Below are 19,267 nucleotides of genomic sequence, written 5' to 3'. Positions count from 1 at the left end.
GAAATCCTGTTAATAATATTTCAACACAATTTAAAGTACCACTTAAACATATAGTTACAGTATTTAAGGTAATTGTTATTAAATTTTTCTTTCATGATACCCGGTGCCGGGTACTGCAGAATTACCGGGTCCCCAGGTCTGAACCGGGTACCAGGCACATTTAGTCAAGTCTTACTGGCCTCTAAAAAATCCAGAAAGTTTTTCTAAGGCAAAAAGTCGGTGTTTAGAGGCAGAGTTAAATTGGCCTACTTATACTGCATGAATTTTGGCTACTGCTGGTAACTGTTTTTTTTTTTAATAATTATATAAATTTTATTTTGCATGCCTTATACATATGGTTAAAAAATAAAGTTGTATTGTGATATAAATATTTTTTTAAGTTATTAGTATTTAAATTTTAATCTAGTCATTTCATATTAAAACTGATGAAACAACTCTATAAAAGTCATTCCAAGTCAAGACAAACATTAATATTAAAAAATAATGTTGTTTTAGATTCACTTCCCAAGGCTTGTCAGAAAGCAATATTGGCTGAAGACACTTCGAACCTTGAAGTTGAAAATAACAAAAAACGAAGAAGGTGAGTTCCATAAAATTTTGTTAGTGTAGTCTACAAGAACTGTACTAAATATTCTTGAGGAACATAGCAGTTAGAAATAGTAAATAAGGAAGTAAGCAGAAAGTTTCCTTCCTGCCTCCTTGATCTTACAAAGAGAGAACATAGTAGTAGTCCAATTAAAAATTAGTTCTTTTGTAACTAATAGTTGTCTTGTCAACCTGCTAACCTAACAGACTACTTCTTTTTGGTAATTCCTGTCTTTTGAGACTTACGAACCTGCAATACCATACTACCATATCTTTATATATACATACTATCAGGGTGTTAGGTAGCCCAATGGCGCCGCGTATAACGCGGAATTCCCAATAGGTTTAAAATTCCCAAAATTCAATGACTTTTTTTTTTTTAATGGTAAAAGAGGTAAAAGAAAAATTTCAGTAAAAATTCTGAATATTTTGGGGAACAATAACGATAAAAATTCCTAATATCGCAAAAACGCGGTATAAAATATTTTTCTGGCTAACGCCCTGTACTATATGTTTTATATATATGATATATTTAAATATACAATTATTTATACTTATATGTATATATGGCTATATGTTTATATATGCAGCAGTGTCTACTCAAATAATTTATTAATTTCTTTAAATAATTTATAAAATATTTAGAATAAATGTTTTAAAAGCTGATAAAAGCGACACAAGCGAAGTTGACTCTGATAGCAGTGAAGAGTTTATTGAACAGTAATCTTTTGCATTAGCGATGTTAATGTTGATATTAGCAAAAACATATGTATGTATATATATATATATATATATATATATATATATATATATATATATATATATATATATATATACATATATATATATATATATATATATATATATATATATATATATATACATATATATATATATATATATACATATATATATATATATACATATATATGCATATATATATACATATATATATATATACATATATATATACATATATATATATATATTATATATATATATATATATATATATATATATATATTATATATATATATATATAATATATATTATTATTTAGTAAATACATACAATTATATCTAATATGTGTACTTAAAGCTATTATTTTCTAAAATTGAAAAAAAAATTTATTTCAGATAGTGTAAAAGTCAATGAAACTACTGAAGATGCAAATAAAAAGCAAATTAAGGCAGAACTATCAAAGAGGTTTACTAATTCACAGGATCGTGATAGTGATTGTCAAAATAAGGGAAAAATAGATTAAAAGGCGTCACAGAATAGTTCTTTGCAAAATAATACTTTTAAATAAAAATTTTATTTAAAATTATTTTAAATTGATTTTCAAATTCATTTTTTCATTTGAGTTAGGTAACTTTTACCCAACATTTTATATCTCAATTATTTATTGTATGTATGTATTTGCATATTTTATTTGCAATAAACTTGGTATAGATAAAAATTGGATTGGTAAGGGACTTCTGTGAATAAACTTTTAATGAAAATAATGTAAAACAAATTATTCTTGATCTAAAAATATGTGCTATAATAATGCCATTCACATTTCCTAGCAATTCACAGTCCATCTTTTAATCACAGAATTTATCTATTCACAGAAGCCCAGGTCAATAATAGGAAAAACCTGTATATCTTACAAGTTCTATATATTTTTAATATACAGAAATAATTTTATTTTTTAATCAAACTCTGTAAACTAATAGTTTGAGATATTAAAGCTCGGGAAAAATAAATCTTTCCTGAACTTTTTGAAACAAAAATATTCGAAATAATGTTGTCAGATTAAGTGTAAAAAATACACGCTACCATTATACAATGGTAGCGTGTATTTTTTATCTAGAGCAGTTTCATCGGCATTGTTTTCAATAAAAGTTTTTGAAAAATAAGATAAGAAACACTTTTAAAAAGACGTGGTGCCTCCACAGTTTATTGCGTCTATTTTACATATTGATCGATCCGTAATAATAAAAGTGTATTTAGATAGCAATATTCAGACATTTGTTTTAGAAACAATTTGGTCTAAATGTTGAGTTTTTAGGTTTTAATATTTTTTTTAATTAATTATCACAGGATGTTTTATAATGTTTTTTAGAATATATTGTGAAATAAATTAAATATACAATCATAAAATGCTTCTTTAGTGCAATATAAAATTGAAAATGTAGTTTTGATATTAAATATTGCAAAAACTGGATGTTTGAATAATCATGAATGTTTTTGTATTTGCACTTGCTATAGTAAGTCAATTTTCAATGTGTTATTATATGATATAGTCATATATAATATATTTATTTACAAAGTTATAAAAAAGATATCAAATTTTTTTGGTAATACATTTTTTTAAATGTTATTATTTATAAAAATTTATTAAATATTTTTAAGAGGTTCAATAGTATCTATGTTTTGTTTTGAGAGTTGGCTTGTGTTGATTTATGATTAAGAAATGTTAGTTTTTTACACATGAAAGTTATGTAAAATCTCCCATGAAATAGTTCATCTAAATCTAGTAAGTTTACACTTAATCTGACAACATTATTTTGAATATTTTTGTTTCAAAAAGTTCAGGAAAGATTTATTTTTCCCGAGCTTTAATATCTCAAACTATTAGTTTACAGAGTTTGATAAAATAAATAAAAATATTTCTGTATATTAAAAATATATAGAATTTGTAAGATATACAGGTTTTTCCTATTATTGACCTGGGCTTCTGTGAATAGATAAATTATGTGATTAAAAGATGGACTGTGAATTGCTAGGAAATGTGAATGGTATTATTATAGCACATATTTTTAAATCAAGAATAATTTGTTTTACATTATTTTCATTAAAAGTTTATGAATATATATGATAAAAAACTTTTTAAAAACTACATATACAGTAGTTTGACATGATTTGGAATATTTGAAGGATTTTTCACATAAGCTTCATTTGGTAACTCAATGGTAGCTTGTTTTTATTTTTATTTTCATTTATCTGTTGATTAGTAGAATAATATTTACTAGTAATAATATATATATGCATGGTAAAGTGTGTATGTTATTCATGCAATATTATTTCAGTAGTCAATTTTTAATAGTTTAATGGCAGCATGTATTGTCATCAATACATGCTGCCATTGTCACAATGTAGTAAAGTTTAAAAGTTATCTTTGTATAATGATTTTTTAAACCAATTTATTAGGGTGTTGTATATTTTTTAGAAGTTGCTGTGAAATAAATTTAATATATAATCACATAATGTAACTCAAAGACAACATGGAATTAAACAACAAATTTTTGTTCACGATAATTTAAGTACGTTATATTTGAATAATCATGAAAATAGCTATTACATATATTAATATATAATACTCAACACTTGTTTATAATTGTAAATTTTAATTGTGAAAATGATTTAATACAAAATTTATTGTGGTTAATTTTTTTCAATATGTTTAAATTATAACAAATAATTATTTTCAAGTAAAAATGTTGCCTAAAACGATTATTGTTTAATTAGATATAATCAAAATGTTATTGATATTGATTACTTTTGCATTTTTAAAATTATGTAAAAGATATTAAACCCTCACCAACTGATTTAAGGGTTTGATGTTATGTTAACTCGAGTCAAGTTTTTAAATTTTAAATGGTAACATAGTAGTCATGTTGTATTATTGTTGTTTACAAGTCTATTTATGTCATACCTAATTAATAACATCAAACATTAACCTTAAAATAACTTGGTTTTAGATTCCCTGCAGGATGCCTGGTAAAAAGAAAAACTGAACAAACTTTAAAACTAGATGACGGCAACTGAAGAAGTTGAAACACCGTTATTCATGGTGTCATAGAGGCTTCAGTTCTCCAATATTTATTTTTGTATTTTATTATATATGTTATGTTTGTTTTGTTTTTTATTTATGTTATTTTTGTAACAACAAACTATGAGAATAATTAAATGTCCTGCCCTGGGTCTCTACTTCAATCTGGCTATGGGTATCTTAGTTATATCTCGTATATCGATTTATATACTGTATTGAGCTTGTGATTTGTACGTGTGTTTTTGTTTGCCTAGTGTTTGTTAGTTATTTGCAAGATATGGCATGGTATGACACGCTGCATTGTACACTCTAAATAATATTATCAATAAATATTTTTATTTAAACTTTGTAAATATATATGCTATAAATATTATATTATTTAAATGTTTATCTTTAATTTTTAAAATTAGTGTAAAAGTGGATGAAAGCACTAAAGAAACGAAACGATAAACTTTAAAGCAGAATTTTGTCATGCGATTATGGTGGCGATATGAGAGAACTACTGTGGCAGAATATTACTATCATAAAACAGTTTGGCATCTAATCATTGTATTATAATAATTTTTTGTTGCTTAAAAATATTATGAAATTCAAATCCGTTTTTTCGATTGACTCGTAAAAATTATGTCAGACCAAATATTCATTTTGCCTAACACATTTTATTGTCCTGACGGCAAATTTAATATATAAAATGCGACGCTTTTTTATCAAAATATTGTCACATTTCCAGATAAAAAAATCTGCGTTAAACTATAAAAAATTGAGAAAACCCGAGGTAATTGAAAAAATATCTGGGTTCAATATGGGATTTCCCGTCAAAAAACCCAGACTAATCCCAGATGGGACCCAGTTGGATCCCACTGACAGAATCACAATGGGACCCATGTGGGATACCCAGATGGGTACTAGCATTTTCCCCAATTGGGACCCAGTTGGAATGGTTAACTGGGATAGTTTATTTTTAATATATATAAACGAATACAAGAATTAAAGTATACTGTATAAGTACAAGTATAAAGTATACATTTAATAGGCAAAAAGAATCAGCGAAATCCTCGAAAGTATACTCTACTTATAAGCAGAGTATACTTTCGAGGATTTCGCTGATTCTTTTTGCCTATTAAATGCTGCAATCCGCTCGCAGCGCCTCTGACAACTCAAGCGTTTTACTATCTTGATGCTTAGTATATATATAGCAGGGAAGCTATGAAAAGATATCTTGTCACCGTCATGATATCAACTGTTGACTTAAGCAACTGTTGATATCATGACTTAACAAAACAAGTATTTGGCATAGTTTTACTGAAAAGAATAAAATAATTTATCGTTTCTATGAGAAATAAAAATAAAATTTTAACACACGTTTCAAAATGAAAATAAATAAACCAACTTTCTGTAATTATCTTATATTATTAATAATAATACATTTATAATATTATTAATAATAATAAATTATTAAATATTATAAAAAATCTCTTTATTTAAACTTTTATTTTCATCTATAAAAAATGAATTAGAATAGTTGTACTTTATATAAGACACAATTCTAAAAAAGTTGAAATGTATATTATTTTAAACGTGCTAGTCCAGCATTTTTTTGTCAATTTGAGCATATTTTTGATATACGTGTATTTGAAAATTGATTTTTTAAAATTCCAGATAACTTAAAATGTTCAGAATCATGTTAGTTTATCGTCGCAACAAAAGGTTGTGTTGTTAAGTCATTTTTGAGATCCATTATTAAGTTCCAGTTGCTTACATTCATTGTTGAATTCAATGGAATTAGAAAAAAACTGCACATGTCCAACACACTTTACTTTTAGTGGTAATATATAAAATTGTGCATAAGGCCCACAACTAACAACATCTTTAAATGACAAAGAGTCAACTCTTCTGAGAAACTCATTGCACACTAATCAATAAAATGAAATAGATCTTCTAAACATAACAACAGCTTGCTTGAAAATGTTTTAATACTTACAGAATTATTACATATTTACTAGTATTATTTATAGAAGTCCATAAAATGTTACAACTTATTTCAATTGAGGACACAAATCAAATTTTAGAATTTGATTTGTGTCCTCAAGCTAATGCAGATCTTTCAATCAGTTTCTTTTTACCAAGTATACTTTTATTTGCAGCAGAATTTGATGCAAAGAAGGGTTAATTAAAAACACTGCTTTTAAGCAAGCTTTTCAATTTAAAGTTTAACTTATGAACAACACCCATGTGATAAGTTAATTTGTCAATAAAAAGTCTCTTTTATGAAAAACATTCTTAACATGACAGCAAAAAGATACACATATAATTTCAACAACTTGAAGTTTATAATAAAATTATAATCATTTGGATCTTCTACAACTTGTTTACATCTTTAGCACGAGTGTTGATTGAGTGACAAGAGTTGATTGAGTGACGAGCGTTGATTACCTCTAAAATCACACATTCTTCTAAGTTTGTGGTTTCGCACGTTGCCAATTATTATTGTTTTACTTTTAATATACTAAAGCAATTAAATAAGTAATTCAGCATATTATTTATATACAGAGCACTTTAAAATATGAATACAATTTAATAAGTTATTTAACATGCTTAAACAACCAAAATGTGTTCACTGTGTCTGAGTTATGTGTGTTAGCAAATTGACAAAAATATTTAAAAAAAGAAAAGAATCTTATGTGTTATAATACCTAAAAGAAGATGTTCAAAATGTAAAACAAAAATAAGTCTATTTTTGAATGCTTTTTGAGTACTTTATATACAGTTTACTTATTTGCACATTACTTATAAAGTATTAGTAATATTAGAATAAGTAAACTATATAATGTACTCCAACGCATTCAAAATTCTAGTTTTCAAAGGTGTATCATATTATATACACCTTTGAAAACAAGTTATTTAATAGAGTTTTATTAATATAAGATAGATAATTAAATTCTATATAAATTTATTCAAAAATAATCTTTAAAAATATATCTACTTCAAGGTATTTTATCTTTGCGGCGAACCTGACGTCACATTAACTGACTAAAGTTTAGTCAGTTTAGACGTCAGGTTCGCCGCAAAGATAAAATACCTTGAAGTATATATACTTTTAAAGATTATTTTTGAATAAATTTATATAGAATTTAATTATCTATCTTATATTAATAAAACTCCATTAAATAACTTGTTTTCAAAGGTGTATATAATCATAGTTTATAGACTTAACTGGTTTGGAAACTCGGTGTTTTGCGTAAAAAAAAACTCATTAAGGTGAACGCTGTGATCACGTGACATTGACGGTGCACAGCACAAAAATTTACTATGGCTTCAGAGAGAGAAGACGATGACTATTTTTGTAATAGTGACCTTATAATGCTATTGGAAAGTTTTGAAAAAGATATTGAACTTCATAATTATACTGAAGCTATTGTCGAAGATGTTGATACTTTTTCCTAGTAAGATAAAAAAGTGAAAAATGTTTCTTTATGTAAATTATTTACGTAGCATAAACAAACATTTGTTTTTAGGTTTTTTTATTAGTGATCAATTTAAGCGAAAGATAAGCGATTGAGTGACTGATTATATTTTGTTTTTTAAACATATATCTTACTTAAAACTATTTTTAGCTTAGCCCTGGATCCTTCCCATGTAATGTATGCGTTAAAGTTTTTAGAAGTAAAGGAGGGCTGAAATTGCATATCTCTAAAAAGCACCCCAACAATATTATCGTTGATGAACCTGCTAATAATCCAGTTTTTAACACTGAGATTTTGTTCTCACTACTAAAAAAAGTGTCTTGCAAGATTAAAGAAAGCTCAATTTATAGTGACAAAAATAATTGAAGTTGTTAAAAATTTTCAGATTGACCAGATAAAAGATGAGATTCAGTTTGATAGAATAATTGAAACTTGAAGTAAAATTTCTCTAAAAAGTTTGAATGAGTTTTATGCTGATTATTTTGGCAGAATAGTAATCAACAGCAGGCAAATTTTTAATTGTGATGCTGAATATGAAGATACTGCTACATTATTATTAAGCAAACTTGCTGACAGCATAGCATCTTATTATAGGGCTAATATATCTAGTGTCAGTGATAAAAAGATATCAAGTAGACAAACAATATGTGAAAGGGAAAAGTATGGCTTGCAATATCTAGGAGGTTACTGCATCCACAAATTAAAAAAAAAAAATCCAAAGTTTTCGAACAAATAATGACACTGCTATACAACAAGCAATATCAATATTAAAAAGCTGCCAATCTGAAACAAAAAATATTCCAGACCAAAAACTTATCAATGCTCTTAGCCGTGGAGGACTCACTGGTATAACAATTGAGTTTGAGCAAATATTAGTTATAGCAGAAAAAGCCTTTTGTTTATATACAGAACAGTCAGAATTAACTAAAAGCATAGACATAGATTTCTTGATAGAAAAAACATTATATGATCAAGATATAGATGAATATTACAAGGTTATTCTTGAAAGCTGTGATTTAAAAATTGAAAAAGATATACAAAAATCTACTTTGTGTTCAATACTGAGATTATATTTTAGAGTTCGAAGTCATTCATTTGTCAAAGACATTATTAATAAACACAAAGCAAAAAAAACAATAGGAGAACTATCTAAAAAAGGATTACGTGCTAATATGAAACAATCACATAAACTGAAAGACAAATAATATATATATATATATATGTAGTTTTATAAAAGTTTTAAATACAAATAGTTGTTATAATATAAGTAGTTTGTAAATCATGTTTTTTTTCTCTTTCTTTTTGGTATAAGATCTTCAGACACATTTATCCAAGACTTTTTTTTTATATAAGAGCCTCTAGTATTTCCAGTGTTAAGCGAAACACTTCTTTGGATGCGTATTGCATTAGAATTGTATCCAAACTGTTTAGCATCAGGGTTATCTGAATGTCGCCCTATTTGTCTTTGAGCACTGAAATATTTCTCTAATGGATCTTGACAAAATCTATTAGTAAGTACATAAGACATACCCTCTGCTAACAGAAACCTTGTAACTTCCACAATTGAGTTACATGTCATTATTAAGCCTTCATGAGTCTGATGTGAAATGAACATTTTAGCCTTAGCCTCATAAGAGTATTGACAACTAGAAGTATTGTCCACTCTTTCATCTATAGATCTTTTCCAATCTTTAAAATAATCCAAAAAATTATTTAAAAGGAAATTAAATCGTAAATCATTTTGGTCTGTGTATTTTTGAAGGAAAGGTTTTGTATTAACTTTATGTTCTTCAAGAGATCTACTGTTAACACAATCAAAAAACATGTCCATTTTTTCACAAAAACTAGCTGTCTCTTTATGTTCCTCAGTTCCAAAGGTTTTCAAAATAGATGCTACGGTTTGACTTAAAATTTGGGTAGCTAGTTTTACAGTCATAGCAGAGTAAGAGTTTATATGTATGTGCTCATTAGTTAACTTGGGCATAAGTTTTAAACCATTGTCTAAATCTTCATAATACAATTGAGTAATGTGCTGCCACAGTAAGTATTTTCCATTGTTCCACAAGTAGCGTGTACATTTTACTGCGCCAGAGTTTAATAAGCAATTTCGAGCAGTTTTCATCAGGTGTGGTGGGTCTGCTACAAAGTATATGTATCTATATTTGGCATACAAATTTATTGTTTTAAAAATAACAGGAGTAATCATATCTCCACACATATAACGGTGAAGTTTAATCATTGTTCGGTCAACACTGTTCAATGATGTACAAAAAAAATCACTTATAAATAATCACTACAGATAATCTGTGAAATAAAGGAATAATCTGTTTGCAGTATCACTTAGCAATAAACGCCGTTAAAAAGTTTGTGTGCACTGTCACGCTTCATTTACGCTCTATTTTTGTGTCAAAAGGTTAAACAATAGATTTTACGGAGTTTCCAAACCAGTTAAGTCTATAAACTATGATATAATATGATACACCTTTGAAAACTAGAATTTTGAAGGCCTTGCCATCGCGCAAACATCGTATTTGACTGGGGGCCTATTTTTTAAACGGCGAAAACAAAACAAAAATTTGTTTAAGTAATTTTATATTAACTCAATAAACTTTTCACTCTCGAAACGTTTTATTTTAAAATAACAAACTGAAATTCCAACAAAATATTTCTTAATTTATAAATTTTTCTCAAATTAATCAAACAAAACAATAAAATAAAGATCAAAGTCTGGCCATATATATATACATATATATATACATGTATACATATATATATATATATATATATATATATATATATATATATATATATACACATTATATATATATATATATATATATATATATATATATATATATATATATATATATATATATATATATATATATATATATATATATACATATACATTATATATATGTATATACATTATATATATATATATAATATATATATATATATACATATACATTATATATATGTATATACATTATATATATATATATATATATATATATATATATATATATATATAAATATATATATATAAATATATACATATATATATACATATATATATATATATATATATATATATATATATATATATATATATATATATATATATATATATATATATATATATATATATATATATATATATATACATTATATATATGTATATATATATACATATGTATATATATATGTATATATAAATATATATATATATATATATATATATACATATATATATTAGTAAAAACATTTATCTTTTTTCTTCTACTCTGAGTTTTGCCATTACTGGTTCTTTAGGAAGAGTTACTAAATCTCAAAACCTATTATATTTTGAGATTTAGTAACTCTTCCAGAAGATCCAGTAATGGTGAAACTCAGAGTTGAAGAAAAAAGACATTGAACACTCTATTTGTAAAACACAAGTTAGTAATCATATACATAAAATTACAATAAAAAGTTTGCAATAAGATTACAATAATAATTGAAGAATTCATGACAGTTTTAATATTTTTTGAGATGGTTCTTTATTTGAACGAGGAGTCAGAAGTTTACAAAAAAGTTTAAAAGTTTAAAAAAATGTTTGAAAGAATATTTCCGTGATGTCAATGCACCTCAAAGTTGTAAAACTCTGATACCATCATTAGAATATTGCTCAATGAAACTCTGCATACTTGATCCTTACTCGCATTAAAAATTATAAAAGAAAATATTACCCATTGACAGGTATTATCAGTGGGAATATTAAGTCCACCACAGTCAATTGAGTCTATGTATTGTCCATATTTTTGGTGGTAAAAAGTGTTTTTTTTTAGCAGCTCATTTTCTGATAGTTCGATATCTTTACAAGTTAAATACCCTAATATGTATATAAGTGCCATATTTGTATCTGGAGAAATGAAAGATTCAAGATCTGGTAAGTTGTCAAATATCTCAGCAGAGGACTCATCCAATAAAAAGCCGCAATTTGGACAACAATGGGTTGTATCAAGACTTATGTCAACAGCTAGGTTATCAAGTGACAGTAAAAGCTTGGCTCTTGAAATATTCAATTGTTCAATCACCTGTTGTACTGTTATAAAATATGTGCCTCTGGAACCTTGTCGCAATTTACTAAACTCTTTTTCCAATGGATCAGTAGAAAACTTACTAAGAATGACATATTGATGTGAGCTATTCAATAATGATCGACATAATTCAACAACACCATTGCACGTGTGGTAAATTGATTGTGCAGTGTCACAAGTAAGTTGTTTCTTTCTTTTACCTTGCTTTCCAGCACTCTTTAAAGCCATATTTCCAAAATTTAAAATATCGTCCAACATATTATCATTAGGATCTTTAATTACTGCTTGAAGTTCATCATTAAATCTAATATCTGCACCTGTTCCCTTAACATTGAGAACTTTCCACCATGATACAACGATGTTAATAAAATCTGCTGTGTCTTGTCTTTCTTTTATATGCTGCAGTCCTGGATGGTTAATCAAAGCATGGTAAGTTTTGTCACAAAATATCTTTAAACAGGTAGAAACTGACTGCCTCTCAATTGGCTTTGGAAATATTGAAACCTCGTTTAAATTAGATAATTTAACTAAATTTTTGGATTCAAGATGATCCCATTGTGGTACTTTATGTACTCCTTTATCATAAAAAATAAGTTAAACAGTTTTTTCAGTAAGCCAATTATTTCTAATGTTTTTAAGCATATTTACTTAATCAAAGATTAAGAAAATACCATCATTAGTCAACCAGGGTTTATTTGGAACTATTCTTTTGAAGATTTTAAAAAATGCCTGATTAATTCTATTTCCATCACATATTATAGCTTTGACTTGACCCGATGATCCCTTTATTGATTGGATAGTAATGCTAATTTGTTTGAAAAGAAATTACGAGTTTAATTTACTTATAGGTATCATTTTGGTAATGAACGATGGTCCACTGAATAAGCAATTAACCATTAAACTCAATACAATTTTTGCAAGAGAAGTTGAATCGTTCATTGCTTTTCCAAATAATATACCACCATGATATAAAAACATTTTTTTAACATAAACCTCGTCATGCAATAACAAACAAAGTTTCTGTTTTTCTTCAATAGATTTGAAAATATTTGTCAAAAAAAGCGTTTTCGTTTAATTTAGAAACTTTTGAAGTTATTCTTGTCAAAGTTCTTACAGAAGGCAATTGGTATTCTGTTTGCAATTGATTATACAAACTTCTGGACGTAGCAAAATACTGAAAAGATCTAATAATAATTTCTTTAGAATAAATCTTACTATCAATACACTGTGAACCCATAGAAGCTAAATGTTCTTGAATTACAATTTCTTTTCTTCCAAGAATCAAATTCTTTAAATAACGTACGACTTCTTCTAATATTGACCATGCATTAATTTTGGAAACTCTGTTTTTAGAAATTGTAGAAATTTTAATTTTGACTCCATAGTGATAAGTTTCAAAATGCAAATTGTTTCTAATCTTGATTAAAAAACATGGAACCCCATTTGAATAAGCTTGTGATTGCAAATGAATAGTGTTATTTATCATAAAACATACCGATGGAATACCTAAATCTCTTTCATTACTTAAAATAATTTTTTTTCATTTCAGCAAAAGTTACTCTATCTTTTTCTAAAAAGGTTGATAGTTCATCTTGAGCGAAATTTCAAGAAGCACAATTTGTTGAACGTAATGGAGGAGATTGAGTGGGAATTTGATAGAAGGTATGCCTGGCCAAATAGATGGTGGAAATTTAGGACGATATTTTCCTCTGACTTGTTGTTTTTCAAAATTTATCCGCCAATGCAACTCACAAACTACAGTCTCATTAGTTACATTTAGATTTGCATTTGGAATTACTTTAATCCACATTTGTTTTTCTTCTTCATTTTTAGGAAATCGATATACTGAGATCTTCAAATTATCCGATTTCTTTTTAGCAGATAAATAATTTGTAGTACAGCCATAAATACAACATTTTTTTTTACATATTTCAATATAACGAAAATGGCGATTATAGTTAAGTACAGTTTAAAATAGGCCCCCAGTCAAATACGCTGTTTGCGCGATGGCAAGGCCTTCAGTATAGATCGCCGTGGTTGGAGTACTTTGGAGCCGTTTAGTCTATACGGCTACCATTATGATATGGGTGCAAACGTTGCGAAAATGGTGAAAGAATGCTGTGTTTTTTATTGTTCAACCAATGTCTAAAATCATCCGAACTTGAGTTTTTTATTTTTCCTACTGATCCAAAGAGAAGAAGATTGTGGCTTAATGCTATATATAGAATTGATTCAACTTGCAAAAACAAACTCTGGTCGCCAAATACAAAACATATCTATGTATGCTCAAAACATTTTGTATTTGGTAAGTTTTGTATTTAAATCATCTAAATATTTGAACACAAATTCGTAATAAACTTATTATTTTTTGTTTTTATTTTTCTATTCATAGTATATATGTTTTTCTTTCAGAAAAAAAAAGAGAATTTTGAAAAGCATATTGACTATGTTCCATCAGTAAATATGTTAGGTGCTAAAAAAAATATAGTGGAATCATCCCAACGACATAACCGATTGTTGTCACGAAATGAAAGGAGAATAAATAGATTGAACAATTCTCTTGGTATATAGTTTATCTTGTTGTTTAAAAAGTTCTTGTAAAAACTGTTTATGTAATGGTTGCAATTTATTTTTGTTATGCATTAGAACCAAGCATTTATAAATTATGTGTTTGTTGCTTTTTTTTTAGATAAAAAAAAGCAATAAACACATAATTTATAAATTTAGAGCACAAATTTTATTAATATGAAATTTCAAATTTATTTGTACAACTTTTGCTTGCTAATAAAATAGTTGAATCAGACCATATTTTTTTTTAAATGCCTGTGTTTGTATTTACTATATACCTGAAACATACAAATATTTTTTTAGAATATCATGTACAAAAAAATCTCAAGTTGATGAAGTCAGTGAACAAATAAATATTGACGATGTGTTGACTGGAGTGGAGGATGTTAATGTCTTGAACAAACTGAATTTAGTAAAAACATTGGTTTTAATTTGATTAGCAAAGACATTGGTTTTAATTTGATAACAGATTCACCAAAACAGAGTGCACAAATAAATTCAACAACAACAATTGAGAAACAACAATTGAGAATCCAGAAAGAGATCCAATATACGTAAAAATGAATAATTTATGTGAAGAAACATATAATCTACGTTTAGAAGTATCAGATTTAAAATTAATGACAAATTCTCCATTTAGTTATGCAAACATTAACATGTATAAAGAAAAGTGTGTAACATTAACAGGTTTAGAGTTTGATGTTTTGGAAAAAGTTTTACTATATTTGATTGCAAAAGTTAGCGATGGGAGAAATTCAAAGGAAGAAATGTATAATCAAATCATGGTATGTATAATTAAATTATACATACCATAATTACACCTTTGAAAATATTGCTTTCATAAGCAACATTGCAAAATAAACAGCCATAAATTATTTTTGGAAGTGGATAGATATTATGTATTTAAAGTTAAATTGCTTAATCAAAATGCAAAAACGAGATCACTTGTTTGGCACTATTCCTGCAGTTTTCCAAGCAAAGTTCCCAAGATTAACATCAATGATTATTAGATTTGATTATCACTACTTTTAATCATTCACTAAAAGCCAAGAATCATGTTTTAAACTAAAACATATATTTATTGTTGCATTTTTTATCTTTAGGGTTGTTATTAGGTCACAAAAACAATCTCACAAAGTAAGTTTCTTCTTTGTTATTTATTCACGTTTTAAATTACTTTTTTATTTTTCACATTTACATAATACATAAGACATTGATGTGTAAATAATGTTTTCAACATAAATTGGTTCCATTTTCTTTAGTAGAGTTTCTGCTGTTGTCACTGGTTTTAGTAGAGTTTCTGCTGTTGTTGCTGGAGAGTACCTTCGTGAACGTAGTTAAAAAGTCCTTAATGTTAGGCATTTTCTAAAAGCCAAGACGGAATATCGTTAATCCTCATACTATTTACTATAAACTTTATAAATATTGTTACAATGTTATAATTCAAATTGTTATAATTAGTAATTGTGATCATTTCATTATGATACTGTGAAAAATATTTTTTATTTATAACATTTATTCCCCAGATATTAAATATTTATGCAGAATAGATATTACACTGTGGAAAATTTAAAGCAAAATGTATAGTTTTTAAATATTATTAGAAATCAATATGTAGTATTTTTGTTTTATTTATTGACTAGTCTGTAAACTGTGCAATAATTTCAAAATGATGAATTAATTGAACTCCATGATTCCTTTATGCAAATTGGCACAGATTAATTGTAATTTAACGCTAAATTTCGTTCTAAAAAGTCAAGTAAAATCTCTTCAGCCTGTAAAATAGATTGTTCTGTCTAATCCCGAGAGATTTAAAAAATAAATTTTATATCATAATTTTTTTTTTTACATATTTAGTTATATATTATAATAAGTATTAAAATGTTAAGTAATTGTTGCGTTTGAAGTTGTTGTCATTAAGCAAATAAACAGTCATCGGCTGTTCCTTGAGGTTCTTTTTTCGGACTTGCAAGTGCAATCCCGTGTAATTTATGTATTACATATTGACATAGGTATTTTGTATTATTTATAATAAGTATTTATAATATAGTAACTTGATCAAAAGTACGTAAGGCAAGTAATTTGGATTATTCCTTCAGATCGGTTGCGTGGACACTGGGGCAATTGCAGCAAGTACTTTAAGTACACATTTATGACTACGCAAAAAAAATTTTCTTTCTTTTAATTACTATGAAAGTAATTAACATCTTTCAAAGGGATCGCAGTTAAACAGACTACTTAAAGGTTAAAAAAAGGCTACATATTAAACTCGCTATTGTGTTTAAAAAAACTATTAATGCGTTTAAGTAAACACTATTACTGTAGTAGTGGGTTTACTTAATTAAGTAAACACATTAATAGTATTAGCGTGTTTAATATGTAACCTAATATAAAATTTCCTGTAATAAACTTTATTATTTGTATAAAATGCTTATCTATTAAATCTAAATTATTTTCATAACGTTTAGTATCCTCTTTTGATAGTTTTTCTTGATAATCATAAGACATTTTCAAAGCATTTAAGTAGCGTTGGACTAAAATCAACGCGTTTGTTTGCCCCCATATCATAATGGTAGATACTTTTGTTTTTTAGTTACGCAATAAACACGTGGTTTTTCCACCGCAAGAATTAAAATAACTGTAATGGACCTTTCCCATAAATCGGCAAAAACGCAATGCATTGTGGTAGTTGTATTCATTTAAATCAAAACAAATGTCGAAAAGCCTAATAAATTTTAACAGTGATGTTCAATTATGTGAAAACAGTGAGATTGAACTTTGTGAAAACAGTGAAATTGAACTTTATGAAAACAGTGAAGATGATAGTGAAATTACTGAAGGTGAACTCACTTTTAACGGAGAAGTTGAACTTTGCGAAAACAGTGAACTACTCTTTTCACAAAGTTTAACTTCACTCTTTTCACAGAATTCGATCTCACTGAGAGAAGTTGAACACAGTGAAGTTGACTTCAGTTCAACAAATGGTGGATGTACTTGTTGTGTACCAAATTGTTTTAATAATTCTAAGCGTAATAAAAACTTATCATTTTATGTTATACCCAAGGAAAAAGTGTTAAGAAAGTTATGGTTAGCCAAAATTAGCAGAAAAGACTTTAGTCCTTCTTCTTCACACAGAGTTTGTTCAGCACACTTTCAAGGGAACAAAAAAACTTATATGAATAATGTTCCAACAATTATTCCAAAAACAGTTAAGCTAACTGCTCGTGTACCAAGGAAAACCAAAAATAGCCTTGGTTTAATACATAAACAAATACCTTATAGTGAATACAAATACCTTATAGTGAAGAACTATCGACACCTGTTTTAAGCTACGAAGAAACATTAAAACAAGAAAATAAAATTCTTAAAGATCAAATTGAGGACATTATAAAAGAAAAACAAGCGTTAGAAAACACTCAAAAAGAAGCTATATGTAAGCTCAATGACAAAATACTTCTATCACAATTTACAGTTGAAAGGTTTAAACATAACAAAGAACATTTCAAATTTTACACAGGTTTTGAAAATTTTAAACTATTTAAAGTAGTCATGAAGTTTTTAGAACCAGAAATATATTCACTAAATTATTGGGGTTCAATGTCTACTGTTGCTGACGATTTAAGTGAAAATTCTTCATCTAAAACAAGAGGAAGATCACGTATATTAAACGTTGAAGAGGAATTTTTCATGGTGCTAATTCGACTACGTTGCGCCTTTCCTATAGAAGATTTAGCAATACGGTTTAATATTTCATCAAGCACTACCAGTAGGATATTAATTACTTGGTATGATTTTTTGCACATAAAATTTAGATCAATTCCAATATGGCCAACAAAAAAACTAGTTAATGAAACAATGCCTAGCTGCTTTAAAGATGTATACCCTAATACTCGTGTAATTATAGACTGTACAGAAATATTTACTGTGATGCCAACTAGCTATCGCACTCAATCAGCTATGTTTTCAAAATATAAACATCATCACACAGCAAAGGGTTTGATTGGTATTGCACCGAGTGGTGCCATTACATTTGTATCTGATTTATATGCTGGAAGATCAAGTGATAAACAGATAACAAATCACTGTGGCATACTAAAATTATTAGAAAAAGGTGATAGCCTGATGGCTGATAGAGGTTTCGATATCGTAAATGACTTACCAAAAGGAATTAGTCTCAACATACCACCATTTCTTGAAGGCGATTTTCAACTTACATTGGAAAAAGAATTAGAAACAAGACGAATTGCATCTGTGCGAATTCATGTCGAACGTGCAATTGCAAGAATCAAAAACTACAGAATATTACAAAACACATTTCCACTTTCAATGGCTGCTGACATGAACAAAATATGGGTCATAGTTTGTTATTTAGTTACTTTTCTGCCACCTCTAATAAAAACTGATAGCAAATAATGTAACCAGACAAAAAAAGAAACATTTTATAAATATTCTGTAAACGTTTATTTTACTTTAAATATTTCTGATGACATAAATTTGAAATAAAAATCTGTTAACTCTGGAAAAATAATTGTATTCCATAATTCCGCATCATACTCTATTGTTTTGATGTGCAATGATTTTTCTGTGTATACAATAAAATCAATTGTTTTAGTTTCTGTTAGTGCCATAACGCCTTGACACTGATAGTAATAAGGATGGTTTATTTTTAATTTTGGAGCACCATCGTTAAATTTCAAATAAAAGTTTTTATCTTGACACGCTTCTTTAATTGTTAAATGTTTTTTTGAAGA

The 19,267-nt window shown here is 27.0% G+C and overlaps 1 protein-coding gene and 1 long non-coding RNA gene across 2 annotated transcripts; both read left to right on the top strand.

Annotated features, from left to right (window-relative positions):
- Positions 1 to 4,148: 4,148 nt before the first annotated feature.
- LOC136084241 (uncharacterized) lies at positions 4,149 to 4,997 on the top strand. Its single transcript, XR_010640417.1, has 2 exons — positions 4,149 to 4,460; positions 4,813 to 4,997. It is a non-coding gene; the product is annotated as an uncharacterized LOC136084241 (long non-coding RNA).
- A 12,232-nt stretch (positions 4,998 to 17,229) lies between these two features.
- On the top strand, positions 17,230 to 18,929 carry LOC136083146 (uncharacterized). Its single transcript, XM_065802552.1, has 2 exons — positions 17,230 to 17,770; positions 17,824 to 18,929. Exons 1-2 carry the CDS (start codon positions 17,230 to 17,232, stop codon positions 18,927 to 18,929), a joined length of 1,647 nt encoding a protein of 548 aa, XP_065658624.1.
- Positions 18,930 to 19,267: the final 338 nt, after the last annotated feature.

The sequence above is a fragment of the Hydra vulgaris genome, chromosome 08 (genome assembly GCF_038396675.1).
Source record: "Hydra vulgaris chromosome 08, alternate assembly HydraT2T_AEP".
NCBI lineage: Eukaryota > Metazoa > Cnidaria > Hydrozoa > Anthoathecata > Hydridae > Hydra > Hydra vulgaris.
This window is presented reverse-complemented; position numbering and strand designations above follow the sequence as displayed.